The sequence below is a fragment of the Plodia interpunctella genome, chromosome 15 (assembly GCF_027563975.2).
Source record: "Plodia interpunctella isolate USDA-ARS_2022_Savannah chromosome 15, ilPloInte3.2, whole genome shotgun sequence".
Lineage (NCBI taxonomy): Eukaryota > Metazoa > Arthropoda > Insecta > Lepidoptera > Pyralidae > Plodia > Plodia interpunctella.
In genome coordinates, this window is record NC_071308.1 from 5,378,307 (window position 1) to 5,398,665 (window position 20,359).

Genomic DNA, 20,359 nt, shown 5'->3' on the forward strand with positions numbered 1-20,359 from the left:
TATGTTTAGATAATTTACAATGAAGAATAATATTAAAAAGTTATTATTTTTTTACATTGCAGTGGTTTCTTTAATAATTCTATTTGAAAATTTTGCAAATCATTTTAGCTTTGTATGTATTACTAATTCATCGCATATTTCAACTAACGTAATAAATAAAGTAATATAAGGTAAAATAGCGCATATAATTTCGCTTGATAAATTATATGCCATTTTGTGTGAAATGTTTTGCTTCATGTTATTTTCAGTAAGGCCTTGGAATAAGTAATCATATTACCAAATGCATTCCTTAAATCAGAATCATGTTGCATGTTTTAAGTGTAAAAAGCTGGATTATTTCTCAAAATAGGAAACTATAACTATAACTATACTGAATTAATATTGAAAATCTTGAATGAGATCTTACAGTCAATAAAAATAAAAATTCATGTCACATTTTTGTTGTCTACATTTTATTTTATACTTCTGAAAAGATGTAAGATTAAATGCCTGTACAAAAACTTATATTTTTAAAATAATTATGTACAGTCGACTTCAAGTTACCAACATTAATTGCCGATTTATCGTGAACGCCGCATAAAGTACATGTATAGCTGTACACCAATTGACAGGAATCACAACATTTGTCAACGATAAATTGGAGATAGAAGAATCAATATAAATATAATAGAAAAAACATATGTTTCAATCATAAATATACATTTTTTATAACTAAAATGTCCCGAAAACTAACTTTCAAAAATGTTCAAGTGTTGCCTAGACAATTTGCTCTGTACATATAAAATTCACGCGATATTGTTTGTGGTTCAAAGCAATTACCTATATTCATACTGCCACGCCAATGCCAGTTCAGGCCGAATTTAATCAGCTCATAAATTGATTACTGGATACCAATTTGCAATAAACAACAGCTCAGTATCAAATTATAACGATAATTTAGTTTGTTTCTTCATTATTAAACTATAATGTTGCTTCGAAATGTTTTAAGCGTTTTGATTTCTCAATTTCCATTTCTTGTTTATATATACACTTAGAGCCCCATTCCTCCGCGACGGATCAATGCAAAACTACGTAGAAATTGTATGAAGTTGTCAACGCACGTCAGTGTCAAAAGCTATAAAAATAGCCAAACGGAGCAGCATCGTCGCAACAGAGCACGACTGGCATGGCCTGCCATGAAAGTATTAAAAAATAATATAGTAAGAAATATGTTAAATTATATTCATTTATTTTTCTCCCACGGATGTTGTACGTGGTGACTGGTGTACTGAGGGGATAGGTAACAATGGCATTCCCAAAGATGACATCGACATTATGAACGCCATACAACAATTAGCCATTAGGCTTCATAGCTGATAATGCAATCGCAATACATGAAGATGAGAGAAAGAGAGAAATGACATCTATGCTAATAATATTGTTTGTTTCTTTTAAAGCATTAATCACTGGAACTATCCAATGGATAATTTTAAATAATATTTTCCCGAAAATTTCACAGGAAACACAGCAGTAATTTAAATTGGATCATTCAACATTGTTTACATCACAGAACAAATTAAGTTGTTTTAATTTCTTGTAATCTGGTTTTGATTACATTAACAGCTCTTGTTCCTATTTGTATTGTATCATTACCATTTATTGTCTCGCCAATAAACGAGAAGGTAATTAAAGATACTGCTAATTGTTAAGGCTTATTAAGAGCGGACAAAATAAGTAAAATAAATTAAAACTTTATCTGACATTTCTACACTGAGTTCTGTAAGAACTTACTGATTGTCAAATTTTGTATGAAGAAATTACGGTAAGTTAGTTTCGAATGAGTAATCTGAAAGTGGTCCCTGGGCTCTGATGCTCAATGATGGCGGAAGAAACCGAGAAAATTTCAAAATGAAAGAGAGTATTATCTTTTAATAAAGTCGCTCATGGAACTATAACTTATATCAACTTAGTACTTACTGATCTGTGTCTAAAAAACCTAAAGTATGATCATTTTATTATATGGTGATAAATAATCGAAATTCCTCAATAATTACTCGCATTTAACTACAGGATGATTTTAATTTTATTCTTACATTAAATTTAAACCGGAGCACATGTAAACAGCTTATCTACGTTAGAACCTATCCCTGTTATTCATAAAAAAGCCAAAGTATATTTTATCACTATCGCAATTTACAAGATTTGGCATTAACAAAACGAGACGAAACATAGTACGACGACGACAGACAAGTACCTAGGTTTAAAGAGTGCTTAATCTTTCTTTTGATTTGTTTATAGAACAGAACACGCAAACTGATTTTGTGGTTTTCGTTTACGAACAATATCTTTGCCTAGTTATATACCCTACATAATTACATCAAGACAAGACGTCTGTTCCAACAACGGTTCCGGGCAGGCTTCCAAGCGCTGATCACATCGTTACATCAGTAAGGTTGCCAAAATCACAGGCTTTGCACAAACCATTATTCAGTAATAATGCTTAATGGTAATGAATTTCGTTGTGTAACAAATTCGTAGCTTATGACGCGTTTTAAATTTGGAATTCTGTATAATTGTCATTTTGACGTATGTTCATTTGTATCCTGTCAATAATAGAACAGACCCCATGGAATTAGTAAGTACTCCGACGAAGTACTTACTAAACTCATGACAGACCCACAAGGTCTGTTTCATCATTAGTGCACCAGTCAACTTTGACGTTGACTATAATCTGCGCGCCGCTGATGTTCTAAACGCCAGCGGCGTGCATAGTAAAAATTGCGTAAAAGTGCGTCAAAGTGATTGGTGTAACTCACTCTTAAAGTTGTAAGTTACTTCGAATATTACAGCCTAGTAATAGAGCGATTGCATTACTTTTAAAATGATCTCATTTATTCAAATCCAATAATATTTTACAACAAATCATAAAAAATACTTACTTTACTACTATTTTCTACTCTTTACTATAATGAACTGATTGCTCGATAGTGTAATGAAAGTACGGATATACAGAAGGATTCTTACTCTGAGCAATTCGAGTAACTACAAACAATTTATAATTTTGTATGGCTTAATTTTTTATTCAGTCTCTAGTCTATAGTCCCACAATTTATGAATAAATAATTTAATTAATTTCTTGGAAACTGCTCTTTGTAAAAAACAATGTTAGAGCGGGCATTGCGGCTATCATCTATAGAATGAATATTATACAAAGTGGTAGATTACATTACTTATTTTATCGTGGTGCTTGAAGCAATTTGCAATGTTAATAGTATTAAGATGTCTCCATCTTCTGCCTTTGGAGAGTATATTTAAAGATTAAATTGTATTTGACTTAGTTTATTTGTTGACCTTTTTCACTTAATTAAAAAGAAAAGGATTATTTGTTCTTAGGTATCATCCTAAGTACATACATAGGATGATATACATTACTTATTTACGTCAAAAATTTACTTAAAACTTATAGTTACTACTGCCGACTTCCAAAGCGCAAGTGAAAAAGCGGCGCAACAAACTTCACTGCAGCCTTTTCTCCATAGACGTCAATTGACAAACGTGGGTCTTATAAGTATGTTAAAATTAAGTGGGCGAATTGACATAAATTATAATGTTATCAAATTCATATGCATATAAAAAATAAGTATATTAATCAAATGAAATGACTTTTTGAAGGGTAGGGCACACTTTGAAATATTCTTATCAAAACATGAAACTTTCAAAAGACAGTATGATAAATTGTTGAACTTTTCCCCAATATTTCTGCTATCAAGTCAATACTGGTGAAGGCAAACAATCATCTTATATTACAAGATTGTTCCTGAATAAATAATATTTATCACGTATTTTTCTCTTCAGTCTTCTAACACAATTAATTATGTATGAGTATGTTTTGGGAAGACAGAATGAAATTCTGTTATATGAGTACTCATAATAATATGTTTTTTTATATATTTCTAGTGAAGGTATATTTTATTTTTAGATATTTCAATAAACTATACAAATTATATTGACTTTGTGAATAAAAATAAAGAATATGGTGGAAATATCGGAGATGACAACGCAGCAACTCATCTAGTCTAGATCTGGTCTAGATTTATAAGATCGGGTAAAATTTTTTAAAATTAATTTTAGGGTAAGATTCTTTACGTCGTATATAGTTAGAATAATGGTACCTGATGGACATTTAGAGATTGAGAGAGTTCGTGAAACGTTCTGAGGGCTAAGTGTGGGTTTGCATGTCACTTCTCACCATCGAGTCGACTCGCAGCCATTGTGACGCAAGGACAACCACACCGCAATGTGATTGGTTCGCTGCGTCTCACTTCGAATCGATTCGATAGTGAGAAGTGACATGCAAACCTGCACTTCGCACTCTGGGCCTCTTTTTCTTTTTGTCTTTAGAAATGGTAAAGCTTTTCTCGAAATAATTTTTATTTCCACGCATCACGAGATCATACTATAAGCTACTTTCACATTGCATTTGAAAAACACATTAATTCCTGAAGAGCGAGAAGAAATCAGAATTATTTTTAAATGAAAAGTGAGAGGAAGGCAATTTTAATAAGTACATCGTCATAAAGAACCGGACGTAATGAGACTCAAACCAATCCACTCACAACTTGGCATATTTCTGCGACAACATCGGCTCCATTAGGAAGAATAAGGTTAGTGTATTGCGAGAGCCATAGCAAATGGTACAGTAGGACATTATTTTCAGATCTGGTCTGTATCGATGGTGGTTAATTTGATTTAATTTCAATTGTTTTCCGTTTTGTGTGCGTACATACCAATTTTAATTTACAATCACCCTGAAAATGTTATTTTTTCTGTATCACGGCTTGATTGGTAGAAAAAGCCTCAGGCTTTTCACATTATTATATTTTTGTAATAAACGTAAAATAAACAAACTTAATTTGGTCTAGGTGTCATTCATAGTAGCTATGCAGCGTATTGCGATTTGACTCGTATTAAAAATAAATTAATGATATAAGAAATAGCATTCACAATATCCCAGTACTTAGACACTTGACTACTTATTACTTTATACTGTGGCGAACATACAACCCACCGAGAAATAAATTTGCCAGTACAATATCAAAAGTAACGTCCAAGGTTGCCCTAACTTATTACGCCTTTGCTAATGCTGCACATAAAATATGGTACCTCGTGTTTTAGTTTCAATGTTGTCAATATTCCGATAATACGAGTACGTTTACGAATTCACTGATCAATGAAATGACAACCGCATAAAATAATAACTAATATAGACTTAAGTTTTACATATTAAAAAAATTACCGGATTTCATATACCAATGCCTACATACATACATAATTTAGAAAATGCAAATATTTCAATAGATAGAACTATCAAGCTTCAAATCGATTTATATGTTTGACGAAATATGATAGAAAAATATTGCATAAAAATTGAAACGACGAATATAAATAAAGTGTTCATGCGGGAAGATTGAGCATGTTTATCTCATGGCGGCTGTAAATGAAGATGTTCTTCGAAGCAGAATAATCTTCAATACCACGCCAGCTTACTCCATAGGGCTCTAGGCCCAATATATTCGATATTCTTCTCTTCATAGTCGTATTCCTCATGGCTGAGGGTCGTAGTTATTACGTGGTATGAAACACACACAACAACTTTCTTGGCATTATTAATGGAGTGGTTTGCCATTGCCTTCTCCATTTCACACACATGTTAATAATAATCAACCAGTGTGCAGGTTTCCTCACGATGTTTTCCTTCACCGGAATATTCGATATTACTCAAATCGAATGAGAATTCCCCACAAACTAGGCATGCCTTTCGGCGAACGATTTGAAAATGGGAGAGAAATTTTAATAAATGAACACACTAAAATTTTGTCAATTTTACGCCTTAAATTGTCTAAGTAACCACGCTCAATTAGTGATTATCCAGGCTCAATTACACATTGATTATCTATAAATCTATCTATTTGGAAGTATTGGTAAGTACAATTTAAGAAAATTGAAATTTTCAAACGAGGAGTGCTATTCGTGTACGTTTATATACATTGTTTTCCATAAAATCGTTATATTCTTTTGGAATATTCACTACATCCCTAGCATAATTCCCTAGAATTTCAAGAAGTGGGCCCTCAGACCATACGCATATATTTTTCGTAACTAGCATAAATAAAATAAATATAAATATATCTGTATTTAGAATAAAGGCTCCGGCTCTGTACTTAGTCCGACTCGCCTGTAACTCTATTTGCATACATTTTCGCTGAACATACCTATTCTAATTCTTTTTAATGCAAAATAATATAGCTATTCTAATTACTAATTCTGTAGACGCAAATTTTAAAAAAACATTATATAAATTATACAAAAGCATTGTGCGATCTAGTCATCGATCTAAAGTGCATAGCGCTATATCCATCACCGTGAACATGTGGTATCTAATGAAAGTGTATGTGCTGTGTATAGCTTGAGTGAGTTGAGTAATGTACCTCCAAGCGGTGACGTAATATCCTTCAGAATTCATGACGTAGCAAATGATGATGTCACGAAAGAAAACATAATAAGTGAACCTGTAGAACATATTGGTGATATCAAGACAATCGACATTCAAAGCTAATTTGTCAAACCCGATAGCGTGCTCGTGACGTCATGTCGCTCGATTGTGATGGAGAAAACGATTTTCATGAGAAGCGTTCGGTGCTGGGACAGGGTTCGGTGGGGGGGTGGGCTATCTGTGGTCATTAGACGAAGCTAGAGGGACGACACATTCGCCAACTAACAAATTACGAGTACTTTCGTGATTAATTCAGAGATACCGCCAATTCGATTGTACAAACACGGATTTGCCACGTCACTTTGATAAGAGCGGAACTACTTCTAAAATGTAATCGGACTTAATTTGTACTGTAAATGTGAAGCTAAGATCTATGTTCCATTTGCAGTACAAAATGTATGTGTATTTTCCGTTGTAACCACATATGTCAATTGTAACGTCTTTGTACAGTCGACTGCGGTTGGCGGTGCATAATCCAATAGTTTTGAGCCCACCGTCTTAACGTAGGTAACTGTGTCTCCGGTGGCTTCAGTGAATGCTCGTCTCAGCCGGGCGCGACGAGTCTGCGACAAGGTTTGAGGGCAGAGAAGGAGTCCCTGTAGGTTAAAAAGAATCAAATCAAAATGAAATTTGATTTGATTTAGTTATACCCGACTCAAGACTCTACACAGCACTTACACCTGTAAATTGATATTTGGTTTTTAATTTTGGGTTTGTGTTGATATCACTTGTCAGATATATGTACCTATTATTTATCAGGTGAGTTTAATGGCAGTTTAATGAATAATGAAGATTACCTGACTACTATTCTTTTGAGGAGAGAAAAATCTTTGAAATACCTACATTTCTATTATATGTATCTACTTTAATATCACAAAACTAAAAGATAAACACAAACAAATTTATAAAATCAATCAAATAAATAATTAACGCTTAATAAATTGCTTTAACGCTTTTGTTATTAAGTAATATATACAAAATACTGTCAAGTTATACTTACGTCAATTAATTCTTTATGCGAGGCGAGATTCTTAGACTTCTATAAGCAAATATGACCTTTAAAAATAGAAGAGCATTTTTAACTCACAAAAAGATTCTTTAACTTGTGATACATATCAGAATGCTGATCAAAACACAACTTTTTATAAACAAAATCTACTACAAATTTTCTGCGAAAATATTTTAGCTCACGTGACTGTTTAATAAAAATTTTCGCATTAAAGTCCTTCTCGTAAAGTCAAGGTTTCGTTTGAAATATGATTATGACTTAATCATATTTTTTTGCCTAAAAAATTTGTTACAACCACTGATTAGTTCTAACATATTTAAAGAATTATTTTGATAAGATAGATTTAACCAAAAAATATTTATTCAAATAAATGGATTATTTGAATAAATAATTTTTGGTTAAAAAGAGTACCTACCTATTTTCATTCAGAAATAAAAAAATATGAATGTTTAGTAAATTTAGTACTTAACATGAATTACATTTTTACGTCGCTCAAAAAGTTTAATGGCACATAAATCATTAAAAAACATTGTGGTTTTAACAAATATGTAAACCAATTATGCAGCGTTTTAATTTTTCTACGTATTTGAAGCAAGAGGAACAAAGTTGCTGTTCCAAATTATACTGTTGTTTTCTCAGCAATTCACTTAGCGGTTTAATTAGATAAAATTTCCCCAAGAGCTGTCCGTCTGTGTGCTCAGCTTTTCTTTTAACAAAAATCTAAAAAAAAACTTGTTTCTGGCAATTTTTAGACCATTTTTTTCAGCCATTACACTCGTTAAATAGATTGTTATTGCTTCCAACATTACAGCGGTTGACTTCACATTTATCATTATAATGCTTCCTATCATTAATCATAAACGAACAAATCCGTATAAATAACGAATTATGATTCCGGTTCAAATGATTTGAATGACGATTTGATGAGTTTTCCGACACATTGATAAGCACAACGCTGTTATATTTCCAAACTTCTAGCAGACATTTGCGTACTAGTAGCGCCATCTACGGGGTGGTGCACTTACCTGTTTGAAGGGCCGCATGCCGCCGTTGATTCGCAGAGAATCAGCTGCGATGCCTGCTATTCCGTCCCCTGGTTCTCGGAGTTGCCGCAGGGAGGCGCTAGGATGGTGGTGGCCATGATGAGGACAGTGAGCCGCGCATGCGCTAGACTCCGGCTGCGAGCTCTGTCGGATGATTCTGGTACTTGTTGCTGGCAGCAATAAGGCTGGAGGTTGTATAACAGGACAAGTACTAACTGCGTGGAGCGAACTGCAACCACACGGGTAGTGAATAGCGGAACGTACGCTTTCTCGCGACACAGATCGCGCTAGTTGCAACGCAGACATGGGTGCTGTGGACTGTCGCCGCTCGCAAACGCGACATCTAGAGTACGTCTGCGGTACTAGTTGGCAGGCGGTCACTGACCCTCGGTGGGAGCAGGTAGCGACAGGAGACACGAGCGTCTGAGGGCGGTCTGTGGGTAGCTCTCGACATTGTAGTTCTATATCCGGGACGCTTCTTGCCGTTCCGTCTTCCAATCTGACGGAGGTTGTACTTTCCTCACTTCCCGGTCCACCGGACAATTGCGGACGCAAATGTGTCGTGCAATCTTGTCTTTGTAAAACAGGTTTGACGGTTCTGTTTTCGGAAGCGACTGATGGAACGATGACAGTGACTGAAGGCCCGGAGACTAATAGACTAGCAGTCTCGTCACTACTCCCGTATCCTGAGTTGGTGATGGCTTCAGTGCTATCCGTTGTGGGAGCTGACATTTTGCTCGTAATCTGAAACAAAATACGTCGTTCGTTAAAAAAGTTTTAACGGCAACTAGTGAAACTTACGACCGTAATAAAAAGGCTATTAAATTTAATCCTTCCGAGAAAAATGAAAGGCTCCTGAAAGGAACAGCTGGCTTATTGATCTTTCGGCAATATCTTGTTATAGATTATGTACACACACTTTGGAAAAGAATACTTGTTTCGATAAAGAAATATTTTAAGAGCAAACCTCAAACACGTATGGAAAAAAGAAACATTATATTTTTTAAAGGAAATGTCACTCATGACCATTTTCTTTATCGTAACAACTTCATGAAAACGCCTCCACATTCCAAGCACGATGCTTGCTGTCACTCAGAAATTCACCCTAAGGGTTTTTTTTCAAATTAGATGAGTACATATATAGAGATATGGATATAATCTTTTTTTATGGCTATTGTACAAACGAATTATTATACTGATCATTCAAATGGTAGAGGTATACTTGAAATAAGTATGAAATAATAAGTAAAGTTGTGTGTCGAAACTGGTTCTTTAAGATATGCCTATTCTCAGCAGATGGAAAAAGAAGACTGTCAATATTGAATAAGAGGTATATTTGGAGAGAGAAAGAGAGTTTTCTTGAGAAGTACAAACAAAGTAATACTGAAAAAATAATTCTTGCGGGAACGGAAAACCCAAGATTTTATGCACGTACGAATTTACGGGCTAAAACTAGTAACTATTTAAAATATATATATCTTTCAAATATTTATTAGGTAGGTACTTAAATTTTACCAAAAAATATAAAAGGCTAAAATATGTTTGCAACATTTCTAACCAAATTACAGTAACATGTTTCTTTTCGTCCCCAGCGACTACAGTGGATTACAGTATCTTCGGCTAAACCTGAAGGATTCTCGAAGCTGAACAAATACCAGGGACTGTGGATAAAGGAGAATTTATTGGGTTTTTTCGGCATCCTGCAAAAAAGAAACGCGATAAATAATATGCTTTCGTTGAATAAAAAAAAACTAGTGTGAATTTTATTATATTCTGACAACAGCAAGTTATTTTTGCCTTGCTAATGATCACTTGACTTTTGCGAGGCGACAACGCCCTTGGTTATTACACTTCAAAAATATAGGTCATTTTACCATTTTTGTCCTATTTTATTATGCTCTAAACGATTCAAAAATTTGTATTTTCCGCAACTTTCCATATTTGTTTCATTTACGTATAATTTTAATAGAATTTTTTAAATTAGTTGTACATAGATAAAGTTGCTCACTAGCATAATAGTATTTTTAATGGACGAGATTTTAACTCAATAAGATTTGGTCAGAAATAAGGTGCTACTGGCATTTTCCCTCTTCTATTTACAAAGGGTATATCAAGATTAATGACGATAATGCTCGAGCCACATCCTAAGCTAAACTTAGAGGGCATCCATTACTGGAAAAAAACTCAGAAAGGAAGCCTTAATAATGGTGCTTATCAAACTCGGACACGATATTTTATTCCTTGTTTTCTTCACACTCATTTTTTTCAAATATATTTTAGGTTTACTACCAACATTATTGTTCTCGGTTAAAAAACTGACAAAAAAGGGACAAACTCAAGTAAATATGAGTACTTAAATTCGAGAGTTAGATTAATTCAGTCATTAGTACAAATCCATATTATGTGACTAAGAACAAGATATTTTAAAATTCATTTTCATTAAAAAAGTACAATTCTTATCAATATTTCAAATTATCTCGAATCTGTTTTTATACATCTGTAAAAGAATATTCTTTTTTTTTTTAATTTTCAGCGTAAGTCATATTTCTTAATTTTTGTTTTACAAACCTCACGGCAGATCTGATCATGTATCTCATTGTTACTTTAGCGGTATAAGTATATTTAAAAATGTATAAGCTCATAACTCACTGATGCAGCGTGAAAACCAGATCTGAGCGAAAATTTAATTTTTCATTTCATAGTGGCGAGGTTAGAGTCAATTTGGAAGTCTAATATTCATTGGAGTTTGTATGAAATGATTATCAGCCCAAATGATAATACCAACATTTGTAGTTGACCATAAAACTGTACACACATAATGACTTCGTAAAGAAGATTGTTCAGAGAGTTTCATTGTATTGAAATAAATTTTGGATTCTCGATGAAACTCAGACGAAACAAAAGAAAACATTCTATGTGAAATATGCTGTATCAGAATAGAAACAGACAGACGCGAATGGCGACTTTGTTTTATACTAGTAGTGATAAAACATGGTACAAAATGCTACAAGAATGATCTACCAGTTTTTATAGTCATATCCATATACCCTGTCAAAAAATTGATAGGCTGGCTCCACACTATCATCGAACGCCGACGCGAATGCATGAACATTGCGTAGTTTGTATGAGTGTTTTTATTTACCGCAATGAAAAACTAGCAATGTAAGCAGTGTCCGTCAAATTTCGGCGAAAAATTCCGCGATAGTGTGTAGCCGGCATTATAAGTTTAAAAATGCCTCTAACTTGATAATTAATGACACCAGAGGTCGCTTTTATTTAGTGGATCGTGAAGAATATATATTACAATGATATTTGGTGAACTTTAGGGCAACAAAAGCTGTGGGATACATTAAGATGACTATCACCGGATACTTTGTTAAAAGCTCTAAAAGTATCCATTACCTTAACAGAGGGTAAAATTCACATTACAATATAAGCTTTGTATACGACGTCGTTTTCTAAACGAAACAGTATACGTATAGGTCGGTAATGATTTGATTAAAATGTAATAAGTATACTGGAATGCTATACTAACATTATAAATGCGAAAGTTTGTTCGGATGTATGTTTGTTACTCTTTCACGCAAAATCTACTGGACGGATTGTTATGAAATTTAGTACACGGGTGATACCCTATGTATTATTTCAGGTGTCATATTCTAGACCTGAAATAATACATAGGGTATCACCAAAATTCCCACGGGAGTGAAGCCCCAGCGCGCAGCTAGCATTATTATAGAAATATTAGCGTCACAGGATGATATTAATTTGTATATGCTCAGGCACCCTTTGTTTTATTTTATTTTAAATCTTAATTCAGATCTATTGCATAACTTTAATTTATGTAACATGAATAAAGACATATTATTAATATTATTTATATTAATTTGGAAAAAATAATTTTATTTGGGAATATCATTCTCAAAGAGGCTTGACATGGGTTGTCACGCAAGGCAGGCCGTCATAAAATTTTCTTTCTTTCTTACGTGCACTCATGGCTTATGGGTACCACAGCCAAGAAAGCTGGGAACATACGAGAATTAGGCATAGAAATATCTGACTTTAAGAATAAGTTTCCTATCGCATGGCACGTGGAAAAGCCCGCATGTGGGGGCTAATCATGTTGATAAGAAGATAAATAGATAAGAGGGCTTTAGATCCTCCCTAATAACACATTGTTGAATGAAATAACTATACTGAAAACAGTGTATCACTCCTCTGGGATCGCCCACAAAAGGTCATCTCAGTTTACGAGTACAACACACATCAATGTGTTGTAAACTGACCTTTTTGTATTGTTGCAACACGGAGATCTCTATACTCTGTGTGTTCTTTTGCTGTTTATTTATATTACTGTGTTATTGGCATTACAAATAAACTTTTTGTCTATCTACTGTTATTACGTGGCTGTGCTGCACTGTGAACTCTGTTTATCAAGACTAATCATGTCAAAAATGAAATGTCGAGGGCGAAATGTCGTTTGTTAAGGTTTACATTCTGCTTTTCACTTCGATAATTGATAATAACAACAACAACCAATCATAAAGGTAATACGTACGATAGTGAGATGTGAAAAAAAAAATCAAAATAAAGAATATTTTTATTCCAGTACCACTTAACGTCCAAGTTGCTATAATTACAACATTCATTCCACTTGATTTATGTAATAATTTTTTTATACTACACTAGTCCATTCACATTTTTATATTATTTTTAGCTAAACCCGTTATATGTGATTATTCATAATTATACATTTTAGTAAATAAAAATAAATATCTCTTACTTTATTATAATTTTTTGGCTTAAAATGAAAAAAAAAATATCTTTGTTATATGAACTCTGCTCTCAAACAGAAACGTCAAACTTTTATTCTCCTAAAGTAATTGTCCGACATATACAATGTAAGTACTACATCAATAAGATAAAGTTTTGCTTGTATTAAAACAATACTGTTATAGGTATTTTATTTTGCTCTTTTTGCCAACAGTAAATATATAAAAAACGTTCAAAGTAGCAATATAAATAAATTTCCTTTGTGTTTTGTTTATTGCTTGCAAAAGGGTAAAATACAATTTAAAAACACATTGTATCTTTCCAAATTTAAATTGCGCATAAGTAACGAAAAGCACCCGAAAACCTATGACACGGAAAGAACCGGCTGGCAATTTGTTTTTTTCGGTCTCCGAACATTCTGAAGTAAAGGCAACAGCACATCAACTAACTCAAATTCGTTGCCAATTCTCCCCTATTACTTACTGCGGCCTAGTGATTCATGCGTGAAATTATAGGTAGTCAACTGTATTCGACTGTACCAGAAGCTGAAGTGAGTAATTGAGCTGGAAACCTCTTGAAATCTGTAAATTATTTTCATCGATATCGTTTTTTTATGTTTGACTTTGACTAACTATAGTCTACGACTCCCCTCGTTCCAAATGCCAAAAATCACATTACTAAAATGATTTTAGTCTTGACGTGAAAGAAAGACAAACAAACAAACACACATAATCACATCATTTTCACGTTTTGGCAGACATAATATTCTCTTTTTTTGAACTAAAAAAATTTGACTATCAGATTAGCCGATAAGTAGTCCAAAAACTAAAATTGTATAACAAAAATCAAAATTTTCATAAAATATAGAAAGTTTTGTATATTTCTCTGTTCTTCATAAACTCTTAACTGTAAAGTTTGTTTTATAGAAGTCATTCTCATTCCACATGCAGTCGCCATTCCGGTGCCGTCACCTGGCGTTAATGCACTCTGAAGATTACCCGGTGTCCTAGGTGGACAATAAAAACAGTAAAGCTGCACGACGCGGCGTAATACGTCAATTCCAAATGTATGTTAGTGAACGCGCTCATATCTATGTATAGATTATGGGCCAAGTGATTAATTGGACGCTATTGGAAGGAACTCCACTGACAAGAACGACGTTCTTAAATGATGAATAAAAAGAATGAAATCAAAAATGCCCGCGCAAAATAAATGATGCCCAAAATGAGATTACAATTTGCTAATATAAACAAACTGTCTAGGCATCATTACCACGCTATATTTAAAGTGCCTGGACATAAATTTAGTTATGTTTGTGGTTATTCAAAAAATATCATTTTAATCCTAATAGAAAATCATTTAAATATCAATTTCTCTTCTGCCCTTTCAAATTGCTAGTCCTTTTTTGTGAGGTTTAGCTCACAATCCGCAGTTTACATTACAGTACACATCTACAAATATATTTGTGACCTATTTAGTTACCGCACACATACACAATGTCGCACAGCGTCCTGTATTTTGCAGCTCACTTAGGACGCCAGTTACTCTCGATAATAAAAGAAAATGTCAGCAAGCGCCGTGTATATTCTGCTCTTCACAGGGAAATCTCAAGTGAAAGTGTCTTAAAATGGCACTTTAAGATTCTTTACTCAGCTGAATTAGCTCTTGAATCAGTGTTTTTATAACAATTATGCTATTATGTGACTTTGCTTTTGATTTTTTTTTTCAAAAAAACCTTGAAAGATATGTACTTACTTAAACATAATGGATTATACATGATACATGTCACACATGCTTTTTAACTTATTTTTGAAATTAATAATGAGATGAAAAATTTCTGGTATCGAGAATTTTTTTCCCGCTCGCTCAGAATTTTTTCTTCTCATTATCATTTTCAATAATTACTTAAACATAGCTGGATTGGTTCAAAAATTCCGGAACACATTTAGTTTCATTTAAACACTGTTATTATAAATGATGGAATGAAGTAAACGATATCCATGTAAACAACAAAATTCAATTAGGAAAGATAAACATTATATACTTATAATTTGGCGTCATTATAAGTAATATTCGGCCAAAAAAAATCAACATCTACGTAAGGCATCTACGTAACTTTTTCATTTGGCTACAGCTACCTTATACTTGTGACGGCACTCTTTTCCATATTCCATTCGCCACTCATCCATCTTTACGTAACCGACCATTTTGTACAATTACGACGTCTTATTGTGATTTATAGAATCCAATTTAATGTTATAAGTGTATTTTTTTCTTTTTTTCGTTTATAAAGTATTTTTATTCAGATATGACACAGATTTGCTTGTACAATTTGAGGCATTTTATCGCGCGTCCTTTGGGATCTTTTCGTTAGTTTGGGAAAATATGCTTTGCGTATTATTTTGTTTGTATAAAATTATTGTATGTAGCATTTCTAATATTTTCTTACTGTTATTGACATAAATATGATTAAATACAGTATAAATTCCACTAATATTTGATGTGACAAAATTATATTTTTTTTAAAATAAAACATCTGTCTCAAATGAACGTTTTCCCGGTTGTCTCACAGTCGTTGAGCGTCAGAGCCCAGGAAATAAAAAATAAAATATATTTTTGCAAATAAATAATAAAATATATTTTTTAAATAATATTTTTTTATTTTTATTTTTGAATTCAACTTTTTTTATTGGGAAAACCGAGAAAAACTCACTTTCTGCGATTTCCCAATAATATACAATTATATAATTACAATTCTATAGGAGGAGTCTAATAGTACTGATTCCGATTATATTTTTGCAAAAAATAATCTGACATTAGAATCGTCGTGTCACAAAATTACCGACATCAGAATCGCTTTGAAGAAGGTCGTGCAAATACCTCTTTATTTCCGACAAAAGGAAACCAATTTCATAGTTGTCATATCGGAGGATTACGGTCGGTATCGAGTTTGCGTGAAAAATTGAAAATCCTATCGAGATTCGTGTAACAAAATGTAGAAGTTATTGTTTTCATGATTACTTCAGTCGTAGTTTAGATGTTGTGCTCTTGTGTAAAGTTATACATATATAAAGTTGTACTTCTAAAAGTAGGATTCGATTTCGATTTGGTCAAATCGAAAGTAAGCTAGCAGGTTTTGCATTCACCAAACTTCATAACCATCTAAACCTTCATCTTTGCAAGAGTAGTTGGATTGTTAATATATATGCGAATTAATTAATTAATTTAATACGCTTATTCCTCGAAAAATCAATAAAAATTCAAAATCAATTATGTTATGATTATTTGTTTCTTTATTAATATATTTTAAGTAAAAAGTAGGAACAAACTAACAAACACCCTTCAAAGTTTATAAATATTTTAGGACCTCATAAAACTTAAATAGTTTCTAGTTTCACCGATTGTACGACACAATTCGCAAACTTTCACTTGATAAGCGAAACGCTTAGTAACGATACACTAACTTAACACAGTTTAAGGAATCAATCTTCATTTACTTCAATCCAAATGGGAAAAGTTTTTAAAGGCAACCATTCGAATAATACAGGACTCCTACAGAAACTTGATATGGTAATATATAACTTTGTGGTGTCAATATTACTTTAGAAGACATTTAGACTGTATTTGCGGATATTTATACTTTCAAGGTTGTAGTCATTCAAATTATCGCTTGTAATAACAATGCTTTTGTTTGCGGCACTTCAGGAATAATGTTTTAGAATCAAAATTACATTTTCTCTACCCCTGTATAACAATTTCCTGAAGTATTTCAAAGGAAGCACTGAAAAATGTTACCTATTATATTAATCATGTCACCAATAAAACCAGTGGTGCCTCATTTTTGAGAATACATCTCTCGTTGTTAAATGCCATCGACATACACAGAAGTATTAATCAAAGAAAGCTCAATAGCGGATTCTGGGATCATGGACTGACGCTGAGGAAGGAACTGGCAAGACTGACAAATTAAATTTAAATCATTTTATTTAACCTAAATGACCACTTTCGATAACTTAATGTCTTTAGTTTATTTCAGTCAAATAGACACCGTCAGAAACCTTTAAACAAAAATAATTATTGTAAGCTTACGTGCAGTTAGCTGTAGGCTTAACGTAGGCAGCGCTAACACAATTTTACCACAAAGAATAAATTGCTTTGCACTTGTAATGTAAGAACATTAATACTGCGTACCACACTCGTTTACTCGTATTTTTTGTTCATTGTATTAAAAACGTGACATGAATAAAAGTTAAGGTCAAAAAAGTGTTCATTCTCTTTTTTTTTACGAATGTGGCGCCTTCAAAACGTGACATTTCTCGCTGTTGCGGTCATGCTGCTTGCCATTTTTATACCTATAATTACATAGCGGTTATTTTTTCAAGAAAATAGCCTTTTCAAAGTATTATTATGGTAAGCATGACTCGTAATGCACCTTAAATCGGCTTTTTATATTGTGACTTATATTGCCCCTTCTGAAAATCAAAGTCGCCTATTCTTTTATATTATTGCACCATTTTGTTTCTGTGTTACAGGCAATTCGAGATTGAAAAGGTCCTGACCCAGCTAGCTTTTAATATTACTATAGCAAATAAATCGGAAAACCTTTTGCACAATTCATCCTAATGTTAGAAGTACCCCGTATACTTTGAAGTTATAATAGAAATAGAGAAATGTATCCGCCATTGTTCTGTTAGATCTATATCTAATCTCATCCAATATCTATATATTGGATGTACAGGAAAAATATCAGCTAATAAGTAGTAACTCAACGGCGCAGTAATTAATGCGTACTCTCACAATAGTTGATCATTGGAAGGCTAAAATATTGTATTATCATGAGCGTGCTCTTGAAAACCCGGTTATATTTGCAATCGTTAAAATTTACCAACACAATATACTCCTTATCCATACTAATTTAAATATATGAAAGTGTGATTGTTTGTCCCTCTTTCACGTCAAAACAGAGCATTGGATTGAGGTGGTTTTCGGCATGGAGATAGTTGGAGAGTGACGTAGGCTACTTTCTGACGCGGACGGAGTCGCGGTAAAAAGCTTAGTCCATCCATAAGGAAGGCCCCAAAATTGGGAATATTTAAATTGCTGATGATGAAGTATTTATTTTATAAGTTATTATCATATAAGCCAATTTTCCCCATCTCAACTAAAGAATTTTGTGAGTTTATTCTTTACCTCATCAAGTTTTATCTGCTCAATATTGTAACAACTCGAAATTTCTGGCACAATATTTAAGACTTTTCATACATACGACTATGACTATATATGTAATATAGTGCCACATCGTTTATGTATGTATGAAAAGGGCCAATTGACGCCTTTCGTGTAAAACTCAATTTCCCAGACTTTATTAACCTTTCCGAACAGGTGATTTTTGTGTTTATACTTCCGCAGCAAAAAGGTTAAGTCACGAAACTATATCGTTACGAATAAAAGAGTAATTGTGTATTTCATTGTGTGCATTCGAATTTAATTGTTACTTCCATTTCTTTTATCTATGCACTTGACGTGTTGTCTTTAACTAAGAGCGCATTTATATTTTTATTTTTATTTTTTTATTATATTTTTACTACGTCCGCTCATAACTCAATCGGTTTCTAAGCAACGTGTCGCGATGAAACCTATACCAAATTTTAAGTTAGACCATCCGCTATACAACTGTGAATCCGCATCAAATTCCATTCATTAGTGTTAACGTCATGAGCGAACAAACGGACAGACAAAAATACAAAAAAAAAATAATTGCTTTGCTCTTTTATTAGTCCCATAAAAACTTCCCATAATTATATACATTACGTGGTCGAAATACTTATTTATTATTGAATAAACAAGGTACAACTCAAAATGGAAACTGAAACCATTGAAAAAAAACACAAAATTTCGGTCAGAACGTCAGTTCAAAAGAACATTTAGTTTGATGTTGGTCCCAAAATCATAACAAATTGGCTTATTTTAAAGTCACATAGAATTCATACAGGGTACCACGACACGCGGTTGACTATACAGAGAGATATGAATGCACACACCCATGCACAGTGGCATATTTAATATGTCCACAGCAAAATTGTATGAAGTTTTAATTTACGTTCAGACACGCTCGTATACACGAAGACATCACAATTTCATACGACCGTGCAGCAAAAATGATGCACAACAATTCGTTATATTCGGGACTTTAAGACTTTTGATTGTGGAACGACCTCTACGATGGAGCATCCACCCACATAGCTGTATGAACAATGGACCGTTATCTCAAGCCTACAGACGTGGAAGCAGATTACTGAACAGCCACAGGCTTATGGCATTTTCAAATTTCTGAGCTCTTTGAAATTTTTAATACATAATTTGTATAATTCACTTTATTCGACGTGGCGTGTGGTTCTGCCCTAGAATATAACTACTCCATATCCTCCCGTAGATAAGGAACAATAGCATTCCCAAGGAGGGTTAACGGCAGTTAGGCGACCGATTCTACAACCACACCCGAATCTTGAAAATTGTAAGGGTGAGTTGCACTAATTAGCTTTGACTTTGACTATAACCAGCGTGCCGCTGACGTTTAACAAAATTGCGCACTTCGCTTACCAACTAATTGCAAAGATAAATTCTACTCAAAACACAAACCCAAGCAAATTAATTTCCTTCTAAACGTTGGAACTAACAAAGAGGACATAGGTATTAATGTAACGATGTTACATTCTAACATCAGTAAACCGTAAACAGTAACCTTAACATAATATAATATATGAACTCGCGACCTTTAGTAAAATGTTTATTTAGCACTGTGATTCCAAGCCATTTGATTGTTGACATTTCACACACACGCTTTGTATGACAAATGGTGGATACTACAATGTAATACTGACCAGACCATTGCTTTGAGTCTTTGAATAATATCACGATTATATTAATGTTTCCTTAGAAATGGGATTTATGGGTTGCAGCAATAGGCAGTAAAAGACAACAGCTTTGTCTGAGGATATCAAA

At 33.3% G+C, this 20,359-nt stretch overlaps 1 protein-coding gene across 13 annotated transcripts in view; it reads right to left on the bottom strand.

Annotated features, from left to right (window-relative positions):
- SK (small conductance calcium-activated potassium channel) overlaps positions 1-20,359 on the bottom strand; it is a 167,822-nt gene that overhangs the window by 106,003 nt on the left and 41,460 nt on the right. For 10 of the 13 annotated variants that reach the window (XM_053755599.1, XM_053755598.1, XM_053755597.2 and 7 more), the window contains 2 exons: positions 8,567-9,328; positions 7,027-7,128 (listed from right to left, as the gene is read on the bottom strand). In XM_053755599.1, coding sequence (XP_053611574.1) covers positions 7,027-7,128; positions 8,567-9,316 — 852 coding nt within the window. In that variant the 5' untranslated portion in view covers positions 9,317-9,328. The remainder of the gene's footprint in view (positions 1-7,026; positions 7,129-8,566; positions 9,329-20,359) is intronic. The other 3 variants (XM_053755604.2, XM_053755603.2, XM_064436429.1) reach the window with 1 other exon arrangement.